Source organism: Stegodyphus dumicola, chromosome 5, assembly GCF_044657685.1.
Source record: "Stegodyphus dumicola isolate Sdum_Otavi_A_Nest chromosome 5, ASM4465768v1".
Classification (NCBI taxonomy): domain Eukaryota; kingdom Metazoa; phylum Arthropoda; class Arachnida; order Araneae; family Eresidae; genus Stegodyphus; species Stegodyphus dumicola.
The window spans coordinates 54102840-54130684 of NC_140772.1; the positions used below are offsets into that span (position 1 = coordinate 54102840).

Sequence of the window (27845 nt, forward strand, 5' to 3'; positions counted from 1 at the left end):
TGAGGATTGAAAGACCTTATTCGCAGTATGGCATCGCATACTATGTGGACTCATTGCATATCCATAGGGAAATAGAAAATACTTGCATCGAAGCTGTGAATTGAATTTGGTATTGAAACGTATCATAGACGAAGTTAACTACGTAAAAACTAGGCCGCTGAAAGCCAAACTATTCAAAAACCTTTGTATGGACATGGGAGCTGAACACATAGCCCTGCTATATTACTGCAGTTTACGATGGCTTTTACATGGAAATGTCTTATCCTGTGCATTCAAGCTACATCAAGAAATTCACCTTTTTCTGCCACAGGAAGGACATGCAAACTCCAGATACTTTGCCGAACCAAAGTTTTTACTAAATCTGGCATATCTGTGCGATATATTTGACAAACTGAATGCCTTGAATTTTTCTCTACAGGTCAATAATATGCATATCTTGAAACTAGGGGAGAAGACTGTCGCGTTTAGAAGACAACTGCAGTAGTGGATAAGAAAAATTAATGAAGATGGCGGTGCAGATTGTTTTGCCGAATTGCATAAATACGTGTGCTCTAATGAGCTCATTATCTCTCAAAAATTGTTGTCTCTTTTCACGGAACATCTTTCGAAGCTCACTGAATGGTTGTCAAAATACTTTGCGGAAGAAAATATTGAGAAACATCCAAAATCCTTACCATGCTCAGCTCCATCAAAATTCATTTCAGAAGAAAACAAGAGTCTCATTGGACTCTCTTGCGACAACCGCCTGAAAACAGTATTGCTTGTTTCAATTTGGCGGAGTTTTGGATAATCATCAAAAATGAATATCCAACTCTGAGTTCAAAAGCTTTAAGGATTCTTATTCCTTCTGCAACATCATATTTATGCTAAATCGTATTTTCATCTGTAGCTCTAATAAAGAGCAAATATCGTTCAAAGATCAACGTGGGACAAGAAATGAGAGTGGCAGTGTCAAGTCTTATCCATTGCTTTAAACCTTTTGCGGAGATCAGCAAGCTCACACGTCCCGTTGATTTTTTCTATTTTTCTTTAATAATAATAATATAATATTCTTGTGTATCAGTTCAATATATACCTATATGAGCTTCAAATTGTGGTTGTTTTCATTTCTGTGCTTGGTTACTAATATCAATATACAGTCGTATTTAATGAGGTGCTGTGATTTGCTATGACACTGTGTAGTAAGCAGGTTGTAAGGCACAAACCTTGTACAACACTTCGTTAAACACGATTAGGGCGCCGTGACAAAATACTAAACCTCTAAGTGCGCCGTCAACTGAAAAAGGTCAGGAACCCCTGTTATACTCGATTATTTAATTTAGGTAAAGTGCGCAAGAGATATTTGAGTACGTTCTATCCCAATATTGACTGAGGAGCTCCTAGGAAGAGAAAGGATACATTACTCCTCTTCCTTTAACGCAACCCTTTTGAAAGACGTTTAGTGAAATAGGTATTTATCTTTCAAATTTTCACTGCGCAGTTACAAAATCGACAGAATTAAAAGCAATAAATGCATTTTTAATTACTTAATTTAATGCTTTTGATTGTATAATGGTTATCGGGCTTTGATTGCTAGCATGGAGACAAAAATATGGGTTTGACTCTCGTGTAAGGCTTGACTGAATATGTTTGCCCTTCCTTCCTCACTGCAGATATGCGACCCAACTGTCGTAGTACAATTCTGGGCAGGGCAATCTTTTTAATGATGAGATGTTAAATGATCAATGAGTTCGGCCGTTTTCGATGAATACCTGTGAAAACGTGTTTGGCCTGTGGGCTAAATGTAAATCTTAGTTTTATTTTGTATAACTCAAACACTCACAGTCTATGTCATTCAATATTTACTTGTCTAAAATCTAAAGGCAGAACTATTGTTTTGTGATCTTAAATATAAAAAAATAAAAAGTGTACAGTAAAACAAAACTATGCACACAAATAGAATTTTCTTAATTGCTTAATTGCATTATGCTGAAGTGTAGTTACCTTCTCCCATTGATATGAGGAATAAAAAAATATCGGCTGATTTTGGATATAGAAAATCTGATTATTTTATGTACAGGTGGACACATCAATATCCGAACTGTGTTTGAAAATGAGAAAGATTCGCGAAGACTTCTCAGTAGTCTTTTCCAAAATGATCCCGAAAGGAAGAAACTGGAGAGCTACATCGATATCTTAGTAAGTATGCTAAGAATGTGACATTTTAACTTGAAATCTTAAAATAACTTTGCTAATTATATGCCTTATTAAATCCCAAACAGTATGTCCTTATCCTTGGGCGTAACCAAATTCTGCACTCATATATGCAGACCTCAGTGCAAATGATTACTCCCTTGTGATGCTATAGGTAAATTCCGTACCATTCGATTTGACATTGTTAAACCTTTAGTTTATTTCTGATCACTGTCATACTTAAGCAATGTCAAAATGAAAAGCTGTTATTAAAATTATTTTTAATATATAAATGAAAATAAATAGACGGAACTATATATACAGTACGCGTTTAAAACATTCAAAGCAGAAGTTTTGAAATAGCCTGGAAATAAAATTTTTCAGGAAATAAATAATCTGGGAGCTTCTTAGAAAAGGTGTTTCTTAGAAATGGATCATTTTTCTTAAGAAAACTAATGGGAAAAGGTTTGTAAAAGAAACAAATCCCGAAGTCTGAAGAAGGATAACAATTACTCCAACAAACTGATAAGATATTTGCGTATGCGATTGCCTGAGTCGCAACGTGCGAAATTTAGATTACTATTCATTATGGTTGTATACTTTTATAAGGTATTTCTCCTTCCTTCCAGCATGTCTTCGTGGTGTAATAGTTAGCACATTCGGCGCATGTTCAAGAGGTCCAGGTTTGAGTCCCGGAGAAGGCATTTTGGATATTTACAGTTTCCAATATTTAAAAATACCCTAATAACTCTACACTTTGAATGTGAAATTCTCTGAATCCTTTTCATAAAAATTAGGAGGTAAATTTATATGGTATTTCTCCCGCCTTCTTAGCGAGCCTTCGTGGTGTAGTGGCCTGAACGCTCGGCGCATAATTGAGAGGTCTGCGCTTCGATTCCCGGCGAAGGTGTTGCATATTTTTCATCTCTCTTGCTTCTAAAAAATACCTTATGTCTTTACAAATTTTCCGATTTAGTGGCAGCATTCCTTAAATGCTCCCTAAACTTCAGTTAACTGCTATAATGAAGGTCGATTAATGAAGTTGTAAGGCTACTTTTATTACTTTAATTAACCAACTATTGTGATTTAGACCTTTACTATCACTTCTTTCCTTTTCCTCACTAGAATACAAATCAGTTTGTGAGTATTTAAATCTAGGATTCTAGATTTTAATACAGAGCATGTTACTGCCTGTTGATGCTTCGTTACTAGGTTTTCCAAGTTCTGATAAAATTGAAGTTCTTCGGCTGTGCGTTATTTCTGATGACATTTTATTCTTACGCCGGTGAGAAGTTTTGAGACAACTTCGCATTAAATCAACAACATAGTCTTTGACTTTGGGGTTTAGTTTTAAATTTGAATTAGACTGTTACTCTAAGTTTCCTCACCACAAGTTGTGGTAAAGCACGAATCGTACGTTTGTGCTAATGTTTTAATTTAACGTAAAGTTTGTTTTAAATGTTAACGAATCGGTAACTCGCTCAGTGTCTATTAGAAGTTTGATGCTAGTTTATGCTACCAAAGAATACCAAACTCTACAAAGTTACTTATTATGGAAAGCTGAATTCAATACTGATTATTAATTACTTACTGAATTGGTGAATTCAGTAGTCAGAATGTTTAGCTGTAAACGAAAGGGTAGTGGTAATTCATTTAAGAAAATTTAATTCTTTATCTAAAAATTCGGTTGAAAAAAGTATTACTTTTCTTTTTCCGTAAAGTCAAATTTTTATGTTAAGAACTGCTGTAAAATCTGTATTTGGGAGGAAGTGAACAGACAGTACAAAAAAAACTTTTCATTATCTGTCATTTTGTCATTCCGTCCGTAATTTTTATTAACTTTTATTATCGCCCTATATCTCAGTCACTTATTCGTATAAATTAGTTCATATGAATTTAAGGGAGAGGCAATTTAAGAGAGAGACACTGCTTATTATTACATAAATTTGAATTGTTTTAGCCAAACTAAAATTAGTAACACGAAAGATAATCTTCTTCATTTTCAGGTGAAATATACTTATTTTCAGAGTGCACACTCATTGGAATTACAAAAGTTCCGAATTCATTTCTGTTCTTTCAGAAATGATAAATGTTTAATTAATTACAGTGGTTGCATTATTATTATTATTATTATTATTATTATTCACATTTTTTCTTATGTCTGATAAAATTACTCGCTAGAGATGTAGTAATGAATTTTAATCAAAAATATAGGGAACTATCATTTGGTATCATTTCTCTATCATTTATATATATCTATTTATCATTTCTCTATCATTTGGTGTAGAAGTTTTGCAATCGATGAAAATTTGAGATTTTTACTAAATTCAAAGAAGCAACAGTTTGAATTTTATTTTGTTGTAAAAATCATATTATTTTTGTATTATATATTTGATGTAAAAATCATATTTCATGTGTTAAACTGATAGACCTTTATTATTTAAGAGGAGAAAATAAATATTTTTTAGAATTTTTTGAATATTTAGAGTTTTTAAACTTTTAGATTCTCTTTCAGTTCTTAACAGCAAATTCTTTTTGAGCCAACTCTTAACTTTAATCTAAAATTTTCAGAGCGCAAGTTTTTTTTTTTTTTTTTTTTTTTTTTTTTTTTTTTTATTTCAGTGCATAACCAATAAATATTATATTCATACCTTAATATAGCTTTATGTTGAATAAGTGTAATTTTGTAGGATTATGATTTCAAACATTTTGACATTCTTTATGCTTCCAAAAATCTGTATATGTATACGAATACGTCAATTAATTTGTTGTGGTATCTGAGAAGCCAATAACTTTTATGTTTCTGATATTTTAGGCAGAATACTTTTCAAGGCTTGAAAATTTGAGTATCCTTAAGACACTGTGTAACGAGCACCAGAAGAACAAAAGATTATATTATACTGCGGACAACATCATCAAAAAACTGTGTTTACAGCCGCCATTAGAATGGTCTCCAATTAGCCTTACTGAAAATAAGCATAACCTAACAGCATTGTGGTTACAGGTAAGTGGATTAATCAATTTATTGCAAAACACTTTTGACGCTAACATGTCATTAGCCAAGTTTTTGTAATTTTAGTAATTGTCTTTAGCGAAGATTTTGCAAAATTTTGTAGTGTCACGCGCGATGTTAGGTAGGCAGTCATTTTTCCTTCATGCTACTTGACAATTGTTCTTTTCGTGAGAAACCTATAGTTTTTCATTTACCTTCCATGCGACCTAAAGAACTTTATTGTTCTGTAAAGCTTATGGGATTTATTTCACCTTCCAAATTTAATTACAAACTGAGCGATTTAAAAGCAATAAATGTCCTTCTTAATAGTTTAAATGTTTAACTTATTTTTAGAGGTAGCCAAATGTTGATACCTGGCTACATGCTGCCAAATTAATAACATTTATTATAAAGCTTTAGAGCAATTCTTAACCACTACATTTGACGATAATCATCAGCAAATTGTTTCAGCAGTACATTACATGATTTTTTTCTCAGTCATAACATACATAGCAAAACAATAATTATTATTTTAAAACATGCTGAATTACAGCAGATGCTCAAATGTTGTATATCATTAGCAAACTTCCATTTTCCGTATTTGGTAATGAATGACAGACATATTTCTGTTTTGTCAGAAATAGCAGTTTTCCAATCATGCAAACCATCTCCTTTTAAAAATGTCATATTTTATAGAGTGTATTCTCCTTATTTATATGTAAACATCATTAGAGAAATAAAAATATTTGCGGTATTCATATTTATATATAACAATAAAGCCTTTTTTTCCAACAGCAGGTGCTAATAATAATCCAATAACGATTGAAAAATATCAAAATATTTTCAGTAAGCATTCTAGCTTACACTATTGTTTAACATTACATTGCTAGTCTGAAAAATTTAAGCATAGTGTGTGCTCGATAATCAATTGACGATTTCAAGTGTCTCGGTTTGAACCTTTTACACCGCCGACGAAAATGGGCCTAATAATTTTAAGTAGTTTATGTGCAGATACTGGAAACAAAAAGTACTTCGTAGCAAATGGAACGAACGTTAAGTAATTAGAGAATACACTAAACCAAATAATTTTCATCATAAAATACAGGATCGCTTGTTAAGAAATTATGTTCTGCAGGGCGCTTTCCATTTATACCATCTTTTGTACATCAAATACAGAAAAAGCATAAAAAATAACTGTGAAGCTTTATTTAAGATAAAGTAGAGGAAATGGAACATCAACAAATGCTTGAAATCACTAAATCAAAATTACAAATAGTTTAGGAACTCGCAAAGTTTTACAAATTTACAAACATTAATGACTGAACATTAAATGACAAAATTAATCGCAATTACAAAAGCTGCTCAAAAGGGTGACTGCCTGGTACAAAGATGTTATATGGTTCGGAAAACCATTAGAAGTTTTTAGGCTTCTATAGCGACTGAAACGATCATTTAATTTTACCGGTTCCACAGTCTTAACATATACTACCGGGTCACATAACGTACTACCGGGTCTGAACCCCTTAATGCCTCCGTATTTGGCGGGAGGTGGTCATCAGACAAAATGCCCACAAAGAGCTTTAAAAAGTGTAACGATACACCGCCGCCTCGACCCACACTTACGGGCGACGGATCAAAAAGGCTCTCTCTCCTCACGGCTGAACGGGTCGACGGGGGTCACCACTCCCCCCGAACCGAGACAACCATGAGGTCTGGTACTTTAAGCCTAGCCGCTCTACTGGTCGTTACTGCGCCCCCACCAGTACTACCATGGAGGTAGGAAGTAAGTCCTTTCTTATCTCCATGAGTACTACACGGGCAGTCCACCAGACAGAAGGTTTGACATGGAACACCAGAATCGCAGTAGACTGGCCACTGCCTATCCGCTACCAATACCGTAGCTTTACTCGGAACTCGGTACCAGGCCGCTACCGACACCACCTGCCGAGTGGCCTTTAGCCACCCCCCTTGGTCCAACCGTACAGACGGTTGGACTCAGGGGTTCTGGAACCGCCAAGCTCTTAATGCTTTTCCCCCGGAGTACTCTGTCAAGATATAGAATCCACCCAGTTGCACTCCAGGGGGTAAATATAGCGACTGAAAGTCTAAACACTACATTCTTGTCAAAATCAACGATGCTGAAATCGAGATTGTGATGTCGATGTCGAAACTGAATCTCGTACGTTACGCATTTAAGATGCTTTCATAAAAAGGAATCTAAAACAAACAGATCTGTTAAGTGTGTATGAGAAGGAACGGGGATGGTAGATCCACTTAGGACAAATATGAAGCTTTGAAATGAAGTGGCACTTCAATTATTTGGAACAACATTTCTTAGTATACTCCATCAATTCCGGCAATACCTGTTGGAAGAAAAAGTATATCCTCTTAGCCAGACAATCTGGAAGACTATATGGGACGAGCATTTAGTCATGAACGATATCCTTGTAAACATTTGCCGGGAACCGTGCCTGGTGGGAATGTGTCCTGTACCTTTGTACTGCGTAAGACGGTATTATGGGTAAACAGAAAAAAACCCCGCCAGCCTTAAACCTTTTAATGTGCGATCGAGCATTAAGTGATAAAAATTGTTAGTTTCCATGCATCCCATCACTTCTTAAAATTTGTTTCATAACATTCTGAAGGAAACAATTCATTTATGTAAAAAAAACATAAAACATAAAGAAATAATTTATATATATGAGACAAATATTTTTTTCGAAATGTACTTCTTAATATTAGTCAAGTAATGCATACAGTGCGACCCGCAGAACTAGGACATATCTTTAACTGCCTGTCATATTTACACAAGCTGGCTTCCTGTGATCCTGAAATTTGAAAGGCTTTACTTTACAAAAGATTCATTTAATAATTATGAACTTTTGCAGCTTTATTCAATATATGTGTCAAAATGATGTACTTAACTCTATGTTTATTTTTGAAGAAAATGTTTAATTCCATTTTAAAAAATTGGGTTTTCTTAAAATCACTTATGAAGTTGTAGAGCTGTACTTGATTGCTCCATTTGCTGAAATGTAGACAGTGTAGAAAGATTATTTAAATGATAAATAAATATTTTAGAACTTAAATGAATACATCTTAAATGGAAAACAAACAAATTTTGTTCTTCAATACTTCTAAAATCCAAAATTAACATTTATAGTTCTAAAACAGTTTCTAAATTATTTTTATTTAGAAAAATATTTTTACAACTAGTTGCGCTTTCAGCAGTTGTGAGGAAAGTTCGCAAGAGTATTTACAGCATTCAGGAATTTATTTTAGAGATTATATTTTAGAATAAACTGCGTAAATTTAAAAGGACTTCCCTTCCACTTTTTCCCTACCAATAGCGGAAATAAAACGGTTGAAATACTTCTCTCTTAACAATAAATTCCTCGTTATTAATGTCTTTATGATCATAATGTAGTTTGTATTTGTAATTTTTATTCAAGAGTTTCGAAAAAAGTAAAAAATCATAACAAGGTTATGTAGTTGCGGAAATCTCTTGGGGAAGTTTCTTTGAACACTTTACTGCAAGTAAAATCTATTTTTCCTCTCAATTTAATTTGGTGTGTAATTCAGAATCTTATTATTCTTTATATGCCTTGGTAATCAACTTGACTAACCCCCATAAGGGTTTCACGCAAAATATGCCCTCCTCCAGAATGTGCTACCTGCGCCGGACCTCTCCTTTTTTAGCTACAACACTGGTCTGTACACATATGACCAAACGAAGAAAATTTCAGAGAGTTCATAAGTTTTCCATCGAAATCTTTCAAACCCATGCACCATATAAATATAGTTACAGGTACAAGTGGGACGGACATATAATATGTCAATTAATATATTATGCCATGAATATATTAATATAACACTATTATAATATTAATAATACGGTTTAATTCATGGCAGTTTAATTTAATCTGCCATGAATTTTGCAACGAAATCTGCCATGATCACAGAAATGTTTTTGTCGTTTGCTGACACTAAATTCAAAAGCTGTAAGAAAAAATTTCAAATACTTAAATATTTGAAATGTTATTCGAACCCCTCTACACTAAATCTTACATATTATTGTAAAAAAGAATTCAAAAATCAAATGACCAAGCTAGTGATATAATTCATAAATATTCTTATAAAACTATGCTAAAAATGTGCAATTTGGATAATTTTACAGTCTAACACCCCAAAGTACAATTTGTCATAAAAATGTAAAAAAATAAAAACTATTAGATGTATAAAATAAAAGCAATTATTTTGGTACCCTTCTTAAATAAGAAGCATTATATGCCCCCACAGCCTACTCAAGTAAACTCGACTGACTTTAAATATACTAGTTTAATATCTTATACAACAATATCTCTGCTGCAGCTAAAATGACTACTCCAGACTTAATAGAAGAAGCAACTACTAAATTTAACAATAAAATTCTGGATGCCATCAATAAAGCAACTAGAAATTCATCCAAAAAAGACTACTCCCTTCCTATCAATATTGTAGAAGAAATTAGAAACAAGAACAGATTAAGGAAGATCTGGCAGAGAACTAGAGACCAGAGAGATCATAATAATTATAAAAGATGTGACTATACAGTCAAAAAATTATGCTTTGAATTTAAAAAAGACAGCTGGAATGACTCTGTAGAAAACTTATCTCATACAGATCATTCTATCTTTGAATTTAAAAAAGACAGCTGGAACGACTCTGTAGAAAACTTATCTCATACAGATCATTCTATTTGAAAATTAGCCAGAAAACTAAGAAATACCAACCAGAAAATTGGACCTATTGAGAACAACAACACAGTTATTTATCATCCTGTAGATATTGCCAATGAATTTGCAGATGTCTATGAAGAACAATTCAAAAATAACTTTTCGCATCCGGAAGACAACAACATTAAAGAACAAGTTCATAACTTTATTAATTCCAATAGGAGCACAGCTAATCCTCCTAACACTCCCTCTGAAGTATTCTAAAATTTATATAGCGCGACTAAACAAAAGGTAAAGAGAAAGTGTATTTGAACTATAGTGTTCATTAAAATGTTTTAGGTAAATCTAATAATAAAAAAAAAAAAAAAAAAAAAAAAAAAAAAACTTAAATGTTTCATTTACTGATATTTTATGTATAAAATATATGTCTTCTAGAAAAATTTTAATTGCTTAGATAAGGAGAAGTCTTTTGAGTAAAAAAATCAGTATGTTGGGGTTCTCCATCCACACATTAATAGTTCAAAGCACATTGAAATCATTAGAAATGGGCTAGCCGTAAAGGTGGCTTTGTGGTTTTTCTGGATCTTAAATAGAATACCAGCCATAAAGGTAATTTTTATCTTTAGATAGTTAAGTCGCTTTTTCATAATCATTAAATGCTATGTTACAGAAATTTAGGTCAGTTATCTAATTTGTGATTATATTGCTCAAATGTGTAAAACTTAGTTAAAATTTTGATGTAAGCACAATATCAAGATACCACACTATCTTGAACTTTTAATTATATCAGTCTTAAGGTATTTAATTTTTAAATGTGTGAGTAGTAAACTAATACATATCCATGTCATAATACATTTTAAGCTAATAATGAAATGCAAGATCATCACAAAGAAATTGGATTATTTTTATAATTTAACTCAGAAACATTAAATCATTATTTAGCATTTTAATGTACATTTTTGAATAAGAAACTTGATTATACACAGATCTAATGCTTTTTTAGAATGAATTATAAATAATTAAGGACATCAGCATCTCCTCAGCTGGAAATGTAACCAAAATTAACGAAACCACAGCACTAACAATTCTGTTATTAAATCAGCTATTAAATAACAAATATAATTACTAATTTTTCAATAATTTAAAGTGATTATAAAAATATTTCACATTATAATATAAATGTTTCTTCCTACAAAATGGTAAAAGCATTAAAATTATTGACTAGCTTTTGAACAATTAAGTACTATGTGACGTCATTAGATTATTTTGAAGCAGGAGGTGTGAAAAATATGCAATGTTCTCACAGGAATCCTGGAACTCTCGACTATGCATCGAGTCTGTTTTCAATTACACCATGAAGACATGTGGAAGGACAGGAGAAAATACTTTATAACTATCTTACAAGTAAATGATCAACAAACATTTTGAAAGGAACAGAATACATCTACAAAGACAAACTATTAGGACAAACTGGTAATATTTGAGTTGATCTTCATTACTAAAACAACCTTAAAATACAAGTTCTAGTAACCCAGTACAAACATTAAATCATTATTTACCATCTTAATGTACATTTTTTAAAAAGAAAATTAACTATACAGAGATCTAATGCTTCCTTAGAATGAATTATAAATTGCTAAGGATGTCAGCATTTTCTCGCCTAGCAGAGGAACCCATAAATTCAAGAAATCAGTGTTACCTACTCTGCTATTAAATCAGTTGCATGTTAAAGTTTTAATCTTTAATTTGCACAGATTTAATCAATATATATACTAATTTTTCAATAACTGGAATAAAATCTTTAAATCTGTTTATTTTTATGGAGTCAATCAACAGTTTATTTTTGTATTTCTTATATCAAGTGCCCAGAAAATATCCAGTATGATCATTATGTATTAGTTTCTATACTATATTAACTTATCAGTTGTATTTTGCTGTTTAACTTGAAGCGAAAAATTAAAATCAATGATAATTAGCTTTTAGTTGCCTTTCATTTTTTAATTAATCTCAAATCAAACATAGCTCAGTTTGCTTTATAAATGAAGCTAGCTATTCAACAGAAAATTCTTCAGCAAAGCATGCGAGTGCTATTTGTCAAAAGGGAGGAGTACTTTTGTGGAGGACTTTATAGAGAAAACTGGTTGGTATCCAAGTTACACATTGGAAATTTGCAAAAATGCTCATGTAGCCAACCCTTTCGATTGGAATCCAACTCAGGTCAAACTATTAGTATTCAGTAACTTTACTGCTTGGCCACTGATGGGATCCAAATCAAACATATGTTTAGTTATTAAAATGAGCTATTGAACAGAAAATTCTAAAAGAAACGATAATTACTTATCCAAAACAAAAGTAACATAAATTTATCCAAACCATTTTAATTTGCTAATTAAAGGATATTTAAACAGTTTATTTATAATTTGAAACCATGCAATATGATTTCTTAATTTTTTACAAGGTTTAACCATATACAACATGATACACCATTTACTTATTATTAACTAATTGTATGAGGTGCATAGAAATTTGATGAAAATCTCAATTATAAAGTATAATTTACATATCACAATGACAAGTTTACATAAGTAGTTGAATCAAGGATATTTTGTTGTTGCATATCTGTTACAATATAAAAACAGGATCAAATTAAATTAAGATAAATTAAAATTATTAAACATTTATTTTTATACTTGTTTTGTGTTATAAAAACCTGCTGAAATCGGTGTAGAGTAATAGCTATTTTGATTATTCACAATTTACTAATTTTATTTGAGAAAAGATAACGCAAGTTCAAAATTATAAAAGAACAATCTAACTATGAGATGATAGAAAATAAAATTAGGACTAATATTTTGAAACTACATTTGTTCAAAGATTAATAAACCATGCTTCATATCGAAAGACATTTGATGATCCTGATAAAATCTTAATTCAGGAAATACTGAAAAATTATTTCAGTGATACGAATTATTGTTATAGTATTAAGTGATTAAAAAATATTTCAGAGTATACTGTAAATGCTTCTCCTTATAAAATAGCGTTTAATACGTTAAAGCATTAAAATTAGTGATTAGCTTATGGAAAATTTCTGTCTGCATACGAACAACAAAGAACAAAAAATTTCAGTAAAGAACAAAGAAAATGCGCGAAGATCCCAAAATCACGACAAATTGGCGACATTTCAGTTGCTTTTCATTACTATGACAAACATAAAGTTCTTCTTCTAGTAACCCGGAGACAAAACTCTTCATCTGAACGTCATGCGTGATTGACATTCATGATAACCAATGAGAGGGTGCCATTTAGTAGGAGGAGCGAGAAGAGGTCCGGTTAATAACGTGTCCCGTGGTTGACAGACAGCTTGTTTTGCACCCGCTAAGTCTTTCTGTACGGATGGGCGAAAAATCAAGCTTAGGTGCCAAGGAAAGGTATACAGAAAGGTGGGCAATTTGGTATTTCAGAGGAGAGTGAAAAGGAACTTCGTACATTTTGTACGAGTTTGAAAGGCTAGGAAGAAAAGATGGGACAAATTAAAATTTAAAATGAATAGCCCAAAAAAATAATAGAGGGGGAAAAAAGGGCCTATAGAAAGAAAAGGAAAATATTCTAAAATACGATTGTGTCCATGAGTGTAATTAAAAGGAGAAGAAGCTGTCTTCATTTACAATAAATAGTGTCTCACAGGTGTGTTTGTGTGTGTAGTGAGTGTGTTTGATAATGCTGAATAGATGTGATACTGTGGTCTTGGCTACTAATGTTTAAAATTACTTTATGATTAGAAACAGCATGAATTATAAACAAATAGCTAAGTATTGCATTTTTTTTTCCAGCTGCAGCAACCATGCAACGAACTTTTAAATTAAATGTTCACTGTTTGTGTTTTCATGTATAGCAGTGCTGCAACTAAACTCTGTACTTTTCTCTCAAGTGAAGTGAACTGATTTGTTGTAGTTAGTTTTCCTCGTTGCTTGTGCTGTTAGAATACGAGAAGCTGCACCCCGCGCCGTACCCTTCTGATGCTAGCCAATTATGTTTAACTTGAAAATGACGTCATTTATAGGTGGAGTGATTGGCTGTCGATGAAAACGCGAAGATGTTCACGAAGTTCTTGTAAATACAATGTAATTTTGTAGTCAAACCTTGTTTTCTTTTGTAATCTCAAGTTTTCCACATTATAGTAGGTGAAATGTATTTTCTGAAAGTTTAAAACTCTAATTATTATCTGCTTGGTTTTACATTTTGGCGGTTGCTGATTCATTGATTATTTAATTCGAGTTTCAAAAATAATATTTATACATGTCCACTTGTTATATTAACATGTCCATGAACATCATCATGAAGTAATTTATAGGACATGATATTGTTAATTATCTGTGCTATTTAAAAAATATCTATACAATTCGTTATTCTTTCATTATGTAATCATAGCTTATGAATGCAATTAATACAGATTCAGTATCGAGCTGCATTTAAAAAAAATAGGTTTATTGTATAGTGAAACTACGTAAGTGATTAATTCTGAACTGCAGGTGAAGTTGCTGTTTTAGTTCTTGAGATAAAATAAGAAATAATTTGTCGGCCATTTGACTTAATTTGTGTCTTTGAATTATATACATATAAATATTTTACTTATGGTTGTCAGGTGCCTGATGTTGGCATGTAATAAATAGCTTTAATTTTTTACAACTGGAACTTATTTTGCGTTTTTACATTCTCTTCAGTTTCTGGGAGGTTGTATTGATTGAATTAAGACATTTTTTATGTGTTTTATATAGCAATAAACACAGTATAATGTCAACTTTCCAAAAGGATTTTGTTTTCAGAATTCTTTTTCCACTTAGCTTTCAGTTTTAATCATATTGGTTTATTTTTGTTTAAGTTATTAATTTAGTTTATGTTTTATTTTAGTGTCATGGATTATGTTGAATATAAGCTTTTAAATTCATCTGAGCAGAAGCATAACTAGTGTTTTCAGTGCCTGGGGATGCTGAATATTTTGTGCCTCGTCCTTTTTGCCGAAATGTAATGGGCAACATCAGTTTGGCATTTCCTGTATGTTACACCTACAGACAAGAGATATCCCCTTACACCTCCGCAGCTGTGCCACTGTGTCCGAATCCTTTTTACCACGCAGTCGCGCCAAAAACCAGCGCAGAATACATATTGCCACGTTTGGTGAAATTAGGGCGTATATCAGAATTGTACCAAAGAAAAATTAGTATTGTATCACTACTTAGTCAGAAAATCACAATCTCCTGGAATTGCTGATAATCATCTTGGATGGGGTTCATGTATATGTTTCCAAATTAAATGAGAATTATCGAACACAGTGAAAGTTTTTATGACAACCACCTCTTAAAAGTGACTAGTATTTCTGAGTATAATGGGGTTATCATATCTAATGACATATGAGGCTAGAAGAAACTTTTCCAAGAAATGAGCTTGTCTATTTACTACCATTAGGTAGGTTTGTAGTCGAAACGTGTCGGACCCTTAGTCTCAGTTAGCTGTGCAAGGCTTTTTGAAACTGTTGGTTTTCACATAAGTTAACCAATGAGATATTCAGAAAACAAAAATTGCAGGAAATATTCCCTTCGATGCATTGTTGAGCGTAGTTTGTAGATGCGAAACTGGTTTAAGAAAATATAATCCTCCATTTCTGTAGATGACCACAGTAATGTGGATGGTGGATATCTTAGATAATTTTCGCTGTAATTACATTAAAGTGAGAAACAAAAGGATTATAGAAATGTAGTTCTGCTTATTTCAATCCTATAAATAATTTAAGTAATTTTAAAGCTATAGGAAAATATGCATTGTTTGTAAAAAGGATGACATATCTGGAGTACCGTATGAATGAACAGCTTAATGGGCTTTTTTGTTAATGAAAAAAAAGTAGATGACTGTGAATGCATTTGCGTAGGCATTAAACATTCTAGATAAAATTCTTCTATGAAATTAATAAAAAGTTGGATACTTATTATTATCAATAAATGTTAATTTAAGTTTTTTTCCTCACAAATCTAAATAAAGAATTAAAGTTTTGGGATGAAGCATTCGAAATTACCAACAACATTAAGCTTAGCACAGTTTTCATTACATATTTTTATTATCTGTAAAACATTCAACAAATAATACAGCAAAAGTAAAAGAAATCTGTAGTTGTTCTGAGTGACAAAACATACAACATTAGTCAAGTTTATTATTTACAGATGTTTGTTTTACAAAAGTTTGATTATTCACAAATGTTTACTTTAATCATAGTTCACTTCCATTTAGCAAACAGATTTCCTGCATGAATTTAGGCATATGAATATTAGAATTTATTCATCTTAAAAATTCTAAAGCCACTTGAAATAATAATTTAAGTTCTTGTATTTTGTTCTAAATTATTGATATAGAAAGAAATAAATTTACAGGAGCAATTAATGCTAAAAATAATGATTAGCTTGTATGATAAAATTTCTCAAACAGCAGTAATAAAGTTTACTTATTAGTGATGCTTCTGTATTGAGTAGTCATGATCATTCCCTTTGCTAATGACAGGCTGTCCTAATAAAATATCTCTGAACTTTTCAGTTTCATTTGCTGTAGGTTTGTTCAGTTTTCGTTTTTTTACTATTTTTTGTTTTTTTGTTGAGAAAAATCTTTTCTGTGGAATAATCTTTTTGCTTGTTGATTCAAATTTAGTGCTTACATTTTTTATCGGATTTATTGTGTTGCAATTCTCTGATAACTGCAATAATTTTTTAGCAGCATTTAAATGTTGCATGATTGGCTGAAATATTTCATCTGATAACGCAGTCTGCAAATTTTTATTTTCGTTGCACAATTTTTGAATTTCATTTAATTTATCAGTAATTAACATAAATTTATGATCAGTTGACTTCTCAGAAATGAAGTTTGTCTGTGGTTTTTCAAAATTTTGTATTTCTTCTTTTGAGAAGTTAATAATTGCTCCAGAATAACCTGTTTCATTTCTGTTGCAGATTACTGCTGAATGAATGTGTTTGCACAAATTGTTTTGAATGCTAAAGTCAATACATTCACAGGTATATGCTTGCATACAAATATTACACTGTCTGCACATTTTCAAACAGTGTTCGTTACAATCATGCTCTGAATTTTTTTTGACATAATAGATCATGCTTGATGAGCTACTTTCAAATTTAAATATTCTGTTGTCTATTTTCTTAGGCTGTAAAAATTTTGCATCTTTGTGCCGCCTTAAAGTATTTGAAATTTTCGCTGTAATTTTGCCTTTGTGCATTTTTGTCAGTCTGTCAATTTTTTTATCTGTTAGATATGACAATAGTGCATCTATACATTTGTCAACTCTTTTGGTCTTTTTTCCTTCTAAGTATATATGCTTAATTATTTTGTGAAATGATTCCACGTGCATGTTTGTGTTTATTCTGCTTTGTTTTCTAAAGCAGTATGCCCACTGTTCTGTTCTTGGCACATAGTACTTTTGAAAATAAGTTGCAAAGTCTTTCGTTTCGCTGTCGTCTTCTAATTCGTTAAGAAGACAGTTAAGCATATTTTTAAAAATATTTTCATTAAGCTCATAAAGAGCTGATTTTAAAGCTTTATAAATATTTTTTCGTTTTTCTACGTCTCTAATAGAATTTATATGGCCTTGCCAAGCTCTATCCACATGCCAGGCACAAAGCAGTCGTTTGTCTGCAACACCAAAATTATTTTCCCATGCTTTGTAAAAATGGGTGTGTCATCGCTCATAAATATTTTCGTCGAGCTGATAGAAACATTCTGTTTCAGATATTTAAAAAACTCAGTCATTGTATTTATATTAACACTGGAGCAACAACAAAAAGCTGCAGGAAATCCTTCCTTAAATTCATCAATAACAATAACAGATACCAGTTCAAAGCCATATCCGGTTAGCCCAAAAGTAGAATCTACACATACACGGTCACAGCCAAAAGTATTCAGCATGTGTTGCTGCATCGGATCCATAATGACCAACATAAAATCTTCTTTCGGCAAGATTTCATGCTGGTCACCTTGTTCTTTATACAGCAAAACACAATTTTTTTCTTTCATGCTATTAACCCATGCACGTATACTTACAGTATCATCACCAAACGTAAATCCATTATTACACGAAGGTATATGAAACTGTTTCCGAATATTAGCAATGTCTTTGAGAGAGATTAAATGTTCTCTTTTTAAATTTTCATTCTGCAGTGAACTGTGTAAATCTTTCACTATTTTCCTAGAATCTACTCCCAGGACTAACTTTCCTGAAAGGAGGAAATAAAAGTTTAAAAATTAAAATTTTCTATTTTCCTGTAGTATTTTTAATAAGTAAATAATACTGGGATAATACATATTATTCAGAGAACTGTTATTTTGTCTTTAAAAAAAATATTTGACTAGTGTAAAAAATAATTTTCTTTAAAGTAAACTTGGAAGCCTTGGGAAACACAGTTTAATTTATTAACACTAAAATTTTACTCTGAAGTAAAATTTCAATTTCATACACTTTGTCAACAATTATTTGTTTAAGTTACAAGGTATTTTTTCCCTCCTTTTCCCATGCCTTCTTGGTATAACTAGAAGCATGCTCAATTCATATTCATGAGATCCGGAGTTTAAATCCCGGTCAGGGCATTACGGATTTCTTCAGTGTTTGTGGAATCGAAAAATTCTAAAAAGGAAGACTACAATAGTGCCCAAAATAAAAAGGTGATGGACGATAATTCATCACCACCAAGATTTGACGACCAGATCTCGCGATCACTAGTCACTCTTTAAAAGGAGGAGTACATAAGTATGCATGCCTTCATGGTGTAACTGGAAGCACACTCAATGCATATTTGGAAGGTCCAGAGTTCGAATCTGGGTGAGGGCATTGCAGCTTACTTGAGTTTCTTGAGACTAGAAAGTTCTAAATGACTAAAGTCAATCAAATATTATATATGAAATAACATCTATTAAAAATTATATATTAAGAAATTTTACTAGTTTTGCAGATGAAATGCTAATGATGACAAATCATTCTTATATGGATTGTAATGGATTAAGTCCTATACATGTAATGTTCATACGTATTGCTTTGAAATTATTTTAAAGGGAATGGTTCTTTTTTCTTTGAGAGGGGGGTCTTGTATCAGAATAAAAAATAAAATTTCTGCAATTTTCTATATTGTAACTCTAAAATAATACATGGACAGAGCCTGTCAATACATGCTATTTAAATGGAATAATAGCAGATAAAATCAGTTACTTATCATTATTTTTTCTTGTATGTTTAAAAATTTTGTTGAAAATTGCGTAGGTGCCTCCAAAGAAAATCTAAACTGAAATGAATTATAACTCGAAACACTTAACATTTTATACAATTAAAAGTAAAATGTTCACAGCTGACAAGTTAATTTGGCTATTTAATGGACATGGCATTAACCAATCAATGAACCATTGAATGTTGTACATAACATATAGTACACCTGTGTTTTTAAATAATTACTTCTGCTTCAATATATAAGTAAATTCATATGCGTATAGTTCCATTAATTTTGTATGTACTTTTGTTTTTTTTCAAACAAGAACTATTATAAATATAAAACCAAAATATATTTTTTAGCAGTAAGTATCTCGGATTTGTTCCTGCCTATAAATAATATTTGATAGTTGACTATGTTACAATAGATACTGCTTAATGTGATTTTGGTTAATGTCATCATTCAGATACTATTATCAAATTATAGAAGTCCCACCCATTTGTTATATGTAAACATGAAAAATACACTGTTTACTATGGTCAACAATTTGATTAATATCAAATTATTATGAAATAGATTTTTAAACCATTTAAAAATTGCCACTGAAAAATGTCATCAAGTAAAGGATTAAGTTGTCAAACTGCTTTGTTTTTACTTAGGTGAACAGTTTAAAATTAGATAAAAAAGCAAATTTTTGTCTAGTTTAGTGCAGAATTTGGATAACTCTGTTGATTTTGAGAGCAATCAAACACAGGCCTTTCTTCTTCAGACAAAAAAAAAAAAAAAAATACAGAAATATCTATCAGTGGCTTTTTTCAAGCACATCATGTAGTAAACATTCTGAAGACTAAAGATAAAATCGGCAAATTCTATGTAAATGCTGATATAAGGAATGCAGTCTGAGTATTAAGATTAGGAGTAAAGCATTAGTCCAATAATTTCAAGAAACAGTTCATAAAAAAATACTGGCAGACAGTCCACCTGTAATAACTATTTTTTTAGTTAAATGCTGTGAAAGTAAGTATTTATATGTTTTTACTTATATTAAATTAGTTAAATTCTATTGCTAATTTGAAGGATATTTTTTCTCATTGTCAGGGCCGGTGCTAGAATTTTGTCGCCCAATGCAAACTTTGCAACTTCAAAATTCTGATGCTCGGTTCCTTCAAAAATTCTAAAAATTTTCCATCCCTAAATTGAGCCACACTGGTTGCACACTTTCTGGCGCTGACCCTGCTAATAGTTTAATGTTATCAACATAGGCCTGTTAGTATATTAAGTGGCACATACTGTAGTAGCATTTTCAGTTTAAATTTGACAATTCAAAATTTCAAAGTCCAGTAGAAATCAACATTTAGAATTTTGAGTTAGATGCAATAAAAACTCTAAAAGATGAAAAAGACTTTTAATTTTTAATAAACATTGATAAGAAATTTAGATAACCATATATTATAAATACTATTTTTTTCACTAATTTTTTTGTTTAAATAGAGGTAGATCTTATTGAACTTCCAGAATTGGGAAAACTAATTAAACCAGGCTAGCTTGATTAAATTGCTAGACTTCCAACATACACCACTGCAATGAGCAAGAGATACCAAAGCTTTATTTACTGGGCATACAAGTCCAGTAGCTAAGAACATTAAAACAAAATTTAGCATGATGTGTAGTCACCATATTGGCAGTAACTACTGCAACATGTCTTGCAATGTGATATGTCAGTGTATGTTGTTTTTACGTGTTACTCGAGTTTATCTTCCATAACTGTGAGTTATGTATGCTGGGCTACCAATCATGGATGTTTTTAATGGGTGATTTATTAGGCAAAAGGCTTAGTCAAAGCAGCAGACTGACCTAATAGACAATGAAAAACTGTTGAATATCATGATGATATTGAAATTCAGGCTATCTTTATTTACTTCATTGAACATTTCTTTCAACGCGCTCATGCGTTAAGCATATGCGCATGATGTATGTGCATTCTCTACGTGCATGCGTAAAGTTTGTGGCTTTGAGGTCCGGGTTATAGATCATTCCAGATAATGGACGTCTGGATTACGGACTTTGTACTGTATTGCATTTTGAATATCAGTAGCGTACAAAGTGAGAGGAGGAAACAGAAGCATTATATTTCAGGAGGGATTTTCCACATAAACTACTGTGATAATTACAAAGGACAAATAACTATTACATTATGTAGAATAAAAAAGATTAAAATTATTACCAGCAATTTTTTCTTTTTCAGGTGATGGAATAGGAACATGACCTAAATTAAAATCATGTTTGTAGTGTGTGTTGTAGTACTGTACAGAAATTTTACTTTCATAAATTTTCATATTTATGCTAGCAGTACATGTCTGTCCGCACTTTTTTGAACCTTGAGCTTTTAATTGCCGTATTCCTTTTCCTTCAGATTTATAAAATCCACTTCAGCTACATGTCAGAGTTAGAGAAGAGTGGGTTTTGAATTTTTTTTCTCCACGAGCTATTACAAAGGATGTTCTGGTATTTTTTTCCTCATCATGTAACCATTCATAAAAAGCTATATAAAAAATTAAAAGCAATTGATAATCCATTATTTCTACAAAAATTTATCTAATAACAATATGTTAATTTCATAATATGTAATAAACATCTATTGTAATTTTGAATCAGCATTATGTTAAATATACATATCTAAATCAAGCATGATGTTAAATACATACATGAAAACAAGTTTAACCTGTATATATTCAAAAGAATACGAAGTCGATAGTTGTTTTAACATACTGGGTCATTTAAAAAATTCTATCATTTTTAGTGGCTGAATTTAAAATTACTTCATACAGAAAGCACCAACAATGGATCATTTACAAATTCACTATCGTTCTCGCATTTTCCGATCAGGAAATTATAGGTGACTTGGCCAAATATTGTTCAATATACTGTAAATATGTTTCAAAATATTTCACAGCTAAGAAATGTTAAAAGTACTGAAACATTTTAATGTAATGTTGCTGTGCCTAAGCTGTAAGGAAGAATATGTGAACCAAGTATCCTGATTTTTTGTTATGTGTTTCAAGAGGCATGTATCACTCAACAGTAAGAACTTTTCTCTATTTACAAATCCAAGCAGCCACTGGTAGTTTGATTCAGTTCAAATCCCAGAAAAATGAAAACTGCAGAGCTGTTCACATAATTTTCTAAATGTGTAAGATTATTACAACCAGCTTCCCTTGAGAGGCTCCTTCCCCCCCCCCCCATGATTATATCTCTGTCTTTAAGTAGATAGCCTGATGCATTTTGCCATTATCTGATCAATCCAAACTAATCCTAAAACCTGATTTTTGAATACTTCCAAGGACAATATCTGTATTGAACATTGTTTCTTTCAGATAACTAACTGCTTGCACAAAAAAAAAAAAAAAAAAAAAAAAAAAAATATCTGGCACCATGGGTGGGAATATTCCAGAAGGTTCATTGTAAAAGCATATGCATAGAGTAAACCATGACCAAACAAGGACGTCATGTCATTTACACACTGCACGTATGGCAAAATTAAATTCCACAAAGATAACCTGCTATGGAAAAAAAAACATTTTAGGTGTATTTCAGATTAAGAAAGGATGAATAATTAATATAAACCTTAATATTATTGTAATTAAAAGGGAAAGCTGAAACAAATGGTATTTGAAACATTTCTATTAATAGGTATCTGATACAGTTTTTTTTTTTTTTTTTAAATAGCTGATGATTTGGGACAATGTTTCATTAAATGTATTGAGGTAAGGAGTGCAATTCTTCAATCCCTCTCATAAAGTGTCCTTTTCTTTCTTCATTTAGGTCAATCTGAATTACAAAAATCGGACGTTTCCTATGTCTTACTTAACAGTTTAACTTATTGTACATTAAAGGCATTTCATTTTCCTCTCTATTGCTGCTTTCACAGTTCAGCTGCTGTTATAAGATCATTCAGTTCTTAATTTGTTATTTCAAAATCACAATTTTTGACTAATTCTTCTATTTCTCCTTCTTCTGTACATGAAAATCCTTTGCTGCCTATTGCTTTTGCAATTTGTATGATTTCCTAGGCTTCATTTTCACTTGATGGAAATCCTTTAAAATTGTTGACTGGTCAGAGGAGATGCCAGAATACATTAACTGTTGATGAATTCACTTACTGCTATATGACTTTAATCATTTCTATATTGTATCTTAAGTTCAATTACTTTCAAAAATGCCATTAGTGTGCTTTCTTTTGTCTAGTGCTTTATTTGCAAATGTTTTTGATTTTTTGATCCATTGGTTCGATTAAGAGAGTTGAATTCGGTGGAGAGCAGAACATTACAGTTCAGGTTTTGCTGTTCTTTGTAATATCTAACTTTTTTAATAAATGAATTTTCAAACTAGTCATTAAAAAAAGCTATCACAATATTGCCAATACTCCACAACATACTGTGTATAATTGGAATTTTCGCAGTGGACAAATTAAATGGATACACATACATGCAAAATCATGTTCTTTGTGGGTTCACTATATTAACAAGGAAACAAGAATGTGTTGAAAGAAAAGCATTCACTTTTCTTCCATTAAAGATTATTTTGGAAATATACTAAAGATTACTTAAAACTTCTCTCTTTTTGTTTGTATTTAATTACAAATATGAAGTGGAAAATGTTTGTTAGACAGTACGTTCTTTAGTCCACTAACTTCACATTTGTGATAATAAGAGAGAAAATCACGTATCATAAAAAGGTTAATTTTTTTTTTCGATTTTCAATAAATGTTTTGAGAACATATCTATCCAGTTTGATTCTTTAAAATCTATAAAACATGTTATGTAGACTGAAAGGTAAATGTACTGAAAAAAAAATTGAATGCAAATAATAAAAATCTACGTATGATCAGTTTCAGGTATTCACATTAAGTAAATAATCTGAAAAGAAAGCAAAATATATGGGATAAGAAAATTGTGAAGCAATGTGAAATGGTATGTACATTTTGGTGAATGAAAGGATAAAAAAAAATAAAGAATACAATTAAATCTCCTTCATAACCCCTGCATCATACCCAGTAAGAAAATTTATCTATTGGTATCAATTTTTTGTACTCTTCGGTTATTTGAATTGGATTCAGAAATGCATGTATTCATGCATTATATGTGTCTATACACACACATACATTTCTGAATCTGCTCCTGATAACAGAGAGGTACTCAGTTTTTAAAAACTAAGACAATGAAACTGAAAACTATACAGTCATATTAAAATGTATTCAGTGATGAATTTATACCATAAATTATTTTCAAGCAGCATAAAAACTGTTATGTTAGTGTTTTAAAAACTTTGTAATGTACATGTGGAATGTTGTCTTTTGGTATTATAGATAACAGATGAAGAGAAAGCCTTATAAATTTATAACATCGTTATGATGCGGAAAAATTCAGCAATGATTCATTGTGCAGCACCTATTACATGCTTTTTTTTTTTTTTTTTTTTTTTTTTTTTTTTTTGTAATCAAACACGGCAAAGGAGAAAATGTAACCTTTTTTCAATAATTTTATTTTCCTTAAAAATAAGATAAAAAAATAAAATACTACTTCCACTGCGTATTCAAATATATGTACGGTGCGGATTAACAAACCTTGTCTTGATGGGAATGAGAGATCTAAACTTTTACTTATATTTTCATATTTATGCAGCTTCTCTAAATGCTCTCTATAACAAGGTTCTTTAATATACTAAGGTTAGGCCAGGAACGGAAAAAGCGTGCCATTGGTTGCTGGTAGTGACGTCACCCAGGAGACAAGACGCATCGGCCGACGCGTCTGCTACATGATTTTGGTAATGGAAAAAATGTAAACTAAAGCAAAATGATCATTTTATATGTGGTAGATATACCGGAAATACCGGGTATATACTTTCCGATTAAGTATTTTGTTAAAGAAAATGTTTATTTTATGCACAGAATTCGTACGAATGCTGAAAATAATTGTAAACATTAAATTCTTTTCGTAAAGGAAAGCATTAGAAAATGAAAAACGATATTTAAGTTAATTAAGGGAAATAAATATTGTAAAACAAGGTATTTTTCAATATTTTTTCGTAGTATTGTTTGCACTAAATAAATCTTGTTGAACAGAACACATGCATAACTGCTAAGACCATGGTAAAAACATAATCAAAAAGTATTATTCTATTTATTTTCATTGCTCATGCACTTTCCATGAGAAATATATGATCGTGATTTTCAGTTTAAATTACATATCTCAAGCAAAAATATATATAAAAAGATTTGACTTAACAAATTCATATTTAAATACCATAAAATTCTACAAATTTCTTAATATTCGTCATTATACTTTTAAATAGTATACTTATCACATTCTTTTTAAAGTGAAAAGTCACTTCATACTGATTCACTTCAGATTTTAGCAGAAGTGCGTATATTTTCAGTATAATCTAAAAGTACTCTTTTAATCCCTTACACTCCCAAGATTTCTATATAACATTTATCCTGACGTGATTATTTGCTATAGTAAATAATCTTCGATATTGGTATCCTATTCTTCCTTTCATACATTAAAAATGGAACAATTAAAATACATTTTCTTACACATATACGCACAATAATAATAATAATAAACTTGCCTTACATCTTAGTTTCGGCCCACCAGCGGCCGAGCGGTAAAGTCGCTGAACACTGGGTAGTTCGGTTCGAATCCCGCGAACGGGCTGGCTGCATGGGTGTTTTCGTGGTTTTCCTCATGCGTAACGTGTATACGAGCCAGTTTCCCTGAGAAAGTCCTCCACGAAGGCATCACACCTATTACGCAGATAGCCCTAGTGTGCTTTGCCATAATTAAATACACCACCACATCTTAATTTCAATTCAGTCTGTACACAAATTCAATATTTTTAATCACTAATGTATTTTTATTAGCTTGTTTCTTAAAATACTTTTGTTATACTCGAAATATGTGTTCAATATTGAATTATTTTTCTTTCTATTATAATTAAAAACAAGTTATATGGAATCAAAATTAAAACATATGCAGCAGTTAAATAACACTGAACAGAGTATCTTACTTTCTCTTTCGCTATTTGTATTCTAGCATTATACACAGATTTGTTTTCCTTTAGGTTCAAGCATGTGTAAGTTATATCAATTAAATTACATCACACATACCTGTATGCATCAGTTAAATAACACTGAAGGAAATATGTCACTCACTCATTCGATGTTTGCAGCATAGTGTGGTCGAGAAATTGTCCTTTCCTCACGGTGAGGCATGTATCAGTTTACTTAGTTCGCAAAGCTTAACCCAGACGCTGCTTCAATACATAGAGTTACGTTTGGGATGTAAAGAAAGTAACCAAAACATGTGAATGAAGTTGGATACGCAAATTTATTAACTAATCATTTAGGTACTCAGTATTGGTAAACATGACACTGAGTTTAAATATCTCACTACGATGTAAGTCTCATACACAAAATGAAGATTATGATAAAAAATGATTTAAAATGAGAAATTTTTCAATTTAAATGTAAAATAGCAGTAAAATGAAAAATAAATGTAAAATTACATCACAGTTATGTATGAAAACTACATAAATTCATTAAAAAAATAGTTATTTTATCTGATTGTAAAAAGTGTTTTCCGCCAAAAAACGTATTAACGTGTATAATTCTGACACAACGCTATAGCACAATTTGCCACTTCCGCTTAGTTATAATAGCAAATTAACAACACAAATCAAATCAAACTGTTGATGCAACGAAAGTAAATAAACGCCAAGAACTAACACTGTCACCCACATGACGTCATGCGTGTGTGGCATAACTTTCTCCCTGCACTGCGCATCGCTCTTGGGCCCCCCCTGTCTCTATAATTCATTAATGTAGAGAAACTTTCCAAACAACCTTCTTCTCCGCATTTAATGTGATTCAGCTCACTGTTTGTGCACGTTGCGTAAATGTTTTCAAAGTTGTACCCTGTTTTTCAAACTCTTTTCGCAGTACATACAAAGCACATGCTCTTCCGAAGACATGCCGTACTCAATCGCTACTCGACGACACAACTAGGAGAAGGTCACTAGTTAAAATGGCGAAAGCAAAGAACCGCGAAAGGACCATCGCGTCGAGTAACAAAAGACCACGCCCATAATCTGATGTCACCGAGAACTCTAATTTAATTGGCTACTTACATAAGGGTACGGCGCGGGGTCCAGCTTCTCGTTGTTAGACTCTGTCTGATATCTGAGACCCGACGAAGGAGGCTTACCCGGATATTTACCGGCCTCAAGGCAAATACTCTCGACACACGAGTGGTATTGACGAATGAAGGGTTATTGTAATTGGCTATTTATCGCCGTACTGGTTATTTTTTGTTATCATACTTTTACGTATGTTGTAATTGCTATGTGAATGAGTTTGGGGAAGTTTTTACAAAATATTTACGACTCTTCTCTTTAGTGTTATAGTATAGTAGCAAGAACTTAAGATTATCATTATACATACGCGTGCATTAAAACTAATCAGTCTACTCAAAAAATGCATTAGATATGTGATTTTACTCATGCATTATTTCTTCGTACATACACAAATAGAAATATATATTTCTGGCATATATGTATATAATATTTGGAGTGTGCAGTAGTTTTTAAAATGCATGAAATTTATGAAATCAGATTGAAATCTGTGTTATATTTTATTATCTATTTAATGGAGAGATACTTATT

At 31.5% G+C, this 27845-nt stretch overlaps 2 protein-coding genes across 2 annotated transcripts in view; one reads left to right on the forward strand and one right to left on the reverse strand.

The window, feature by feature from the left end:
* The window catches only part of LOC146997102 (uncharacterized), a 90579-nt gene extending 69109 nt beyond the window's left edge, over nt 1-21470 (forward strand). Inside the window, exons 23-25 of the mRNA XM_085816667.1 lie at nt 2060-2178; nt 4988-5176; nt 21370-21470. Of these exons, the coding sequence (XP_085672793.1) occupies nt 2060-2178; nt 4988-5176; nt 21370-21381 (320 nt within the window). The 3' untranslated portion in view covers nt 21382-21470. The remainder of the gene's footprint in view (nt 1-2059; nt 2179-4987; nt 5177-21369) is intronic.
* Nucleotides 17509-21478, reverse strand: LOC146997103 (uncharacterized). Its single transcript, XM_085816668.1, has 2 exons — nt 21349-21478; nt 17509-18143 (listed from the first exon to the last, which is right to left on the reverse strand). The coding sequence occupies exons 1-2, from the start codon at nt 21458-21460 to the stop codon at nt 17509-17511; spliced, it is 747 nt and encodes a 248-aa protein (XP_085672794.1). The 5' UTR covers nt 21461-21478.
* Nucleotides 21479-27845: the final 6367 nt, after the last annotated feature.

Coding starts and splice junctions, on each gene's coding strand:
- LOC146997103 (XM_085816668.1), bottom strand. CDS start 21,460: ATGAAAATTTATGAAAGTAAAATTTCTGTACAGTACTACAACACACAC. Junction 18,144..21,348: donor TGAAAAAGAAAAAATTGCTG/GTAATAATTTTA, acceptor TCCTCCTTTCAG/GAAAGTTAGTCCTGGGAGTA.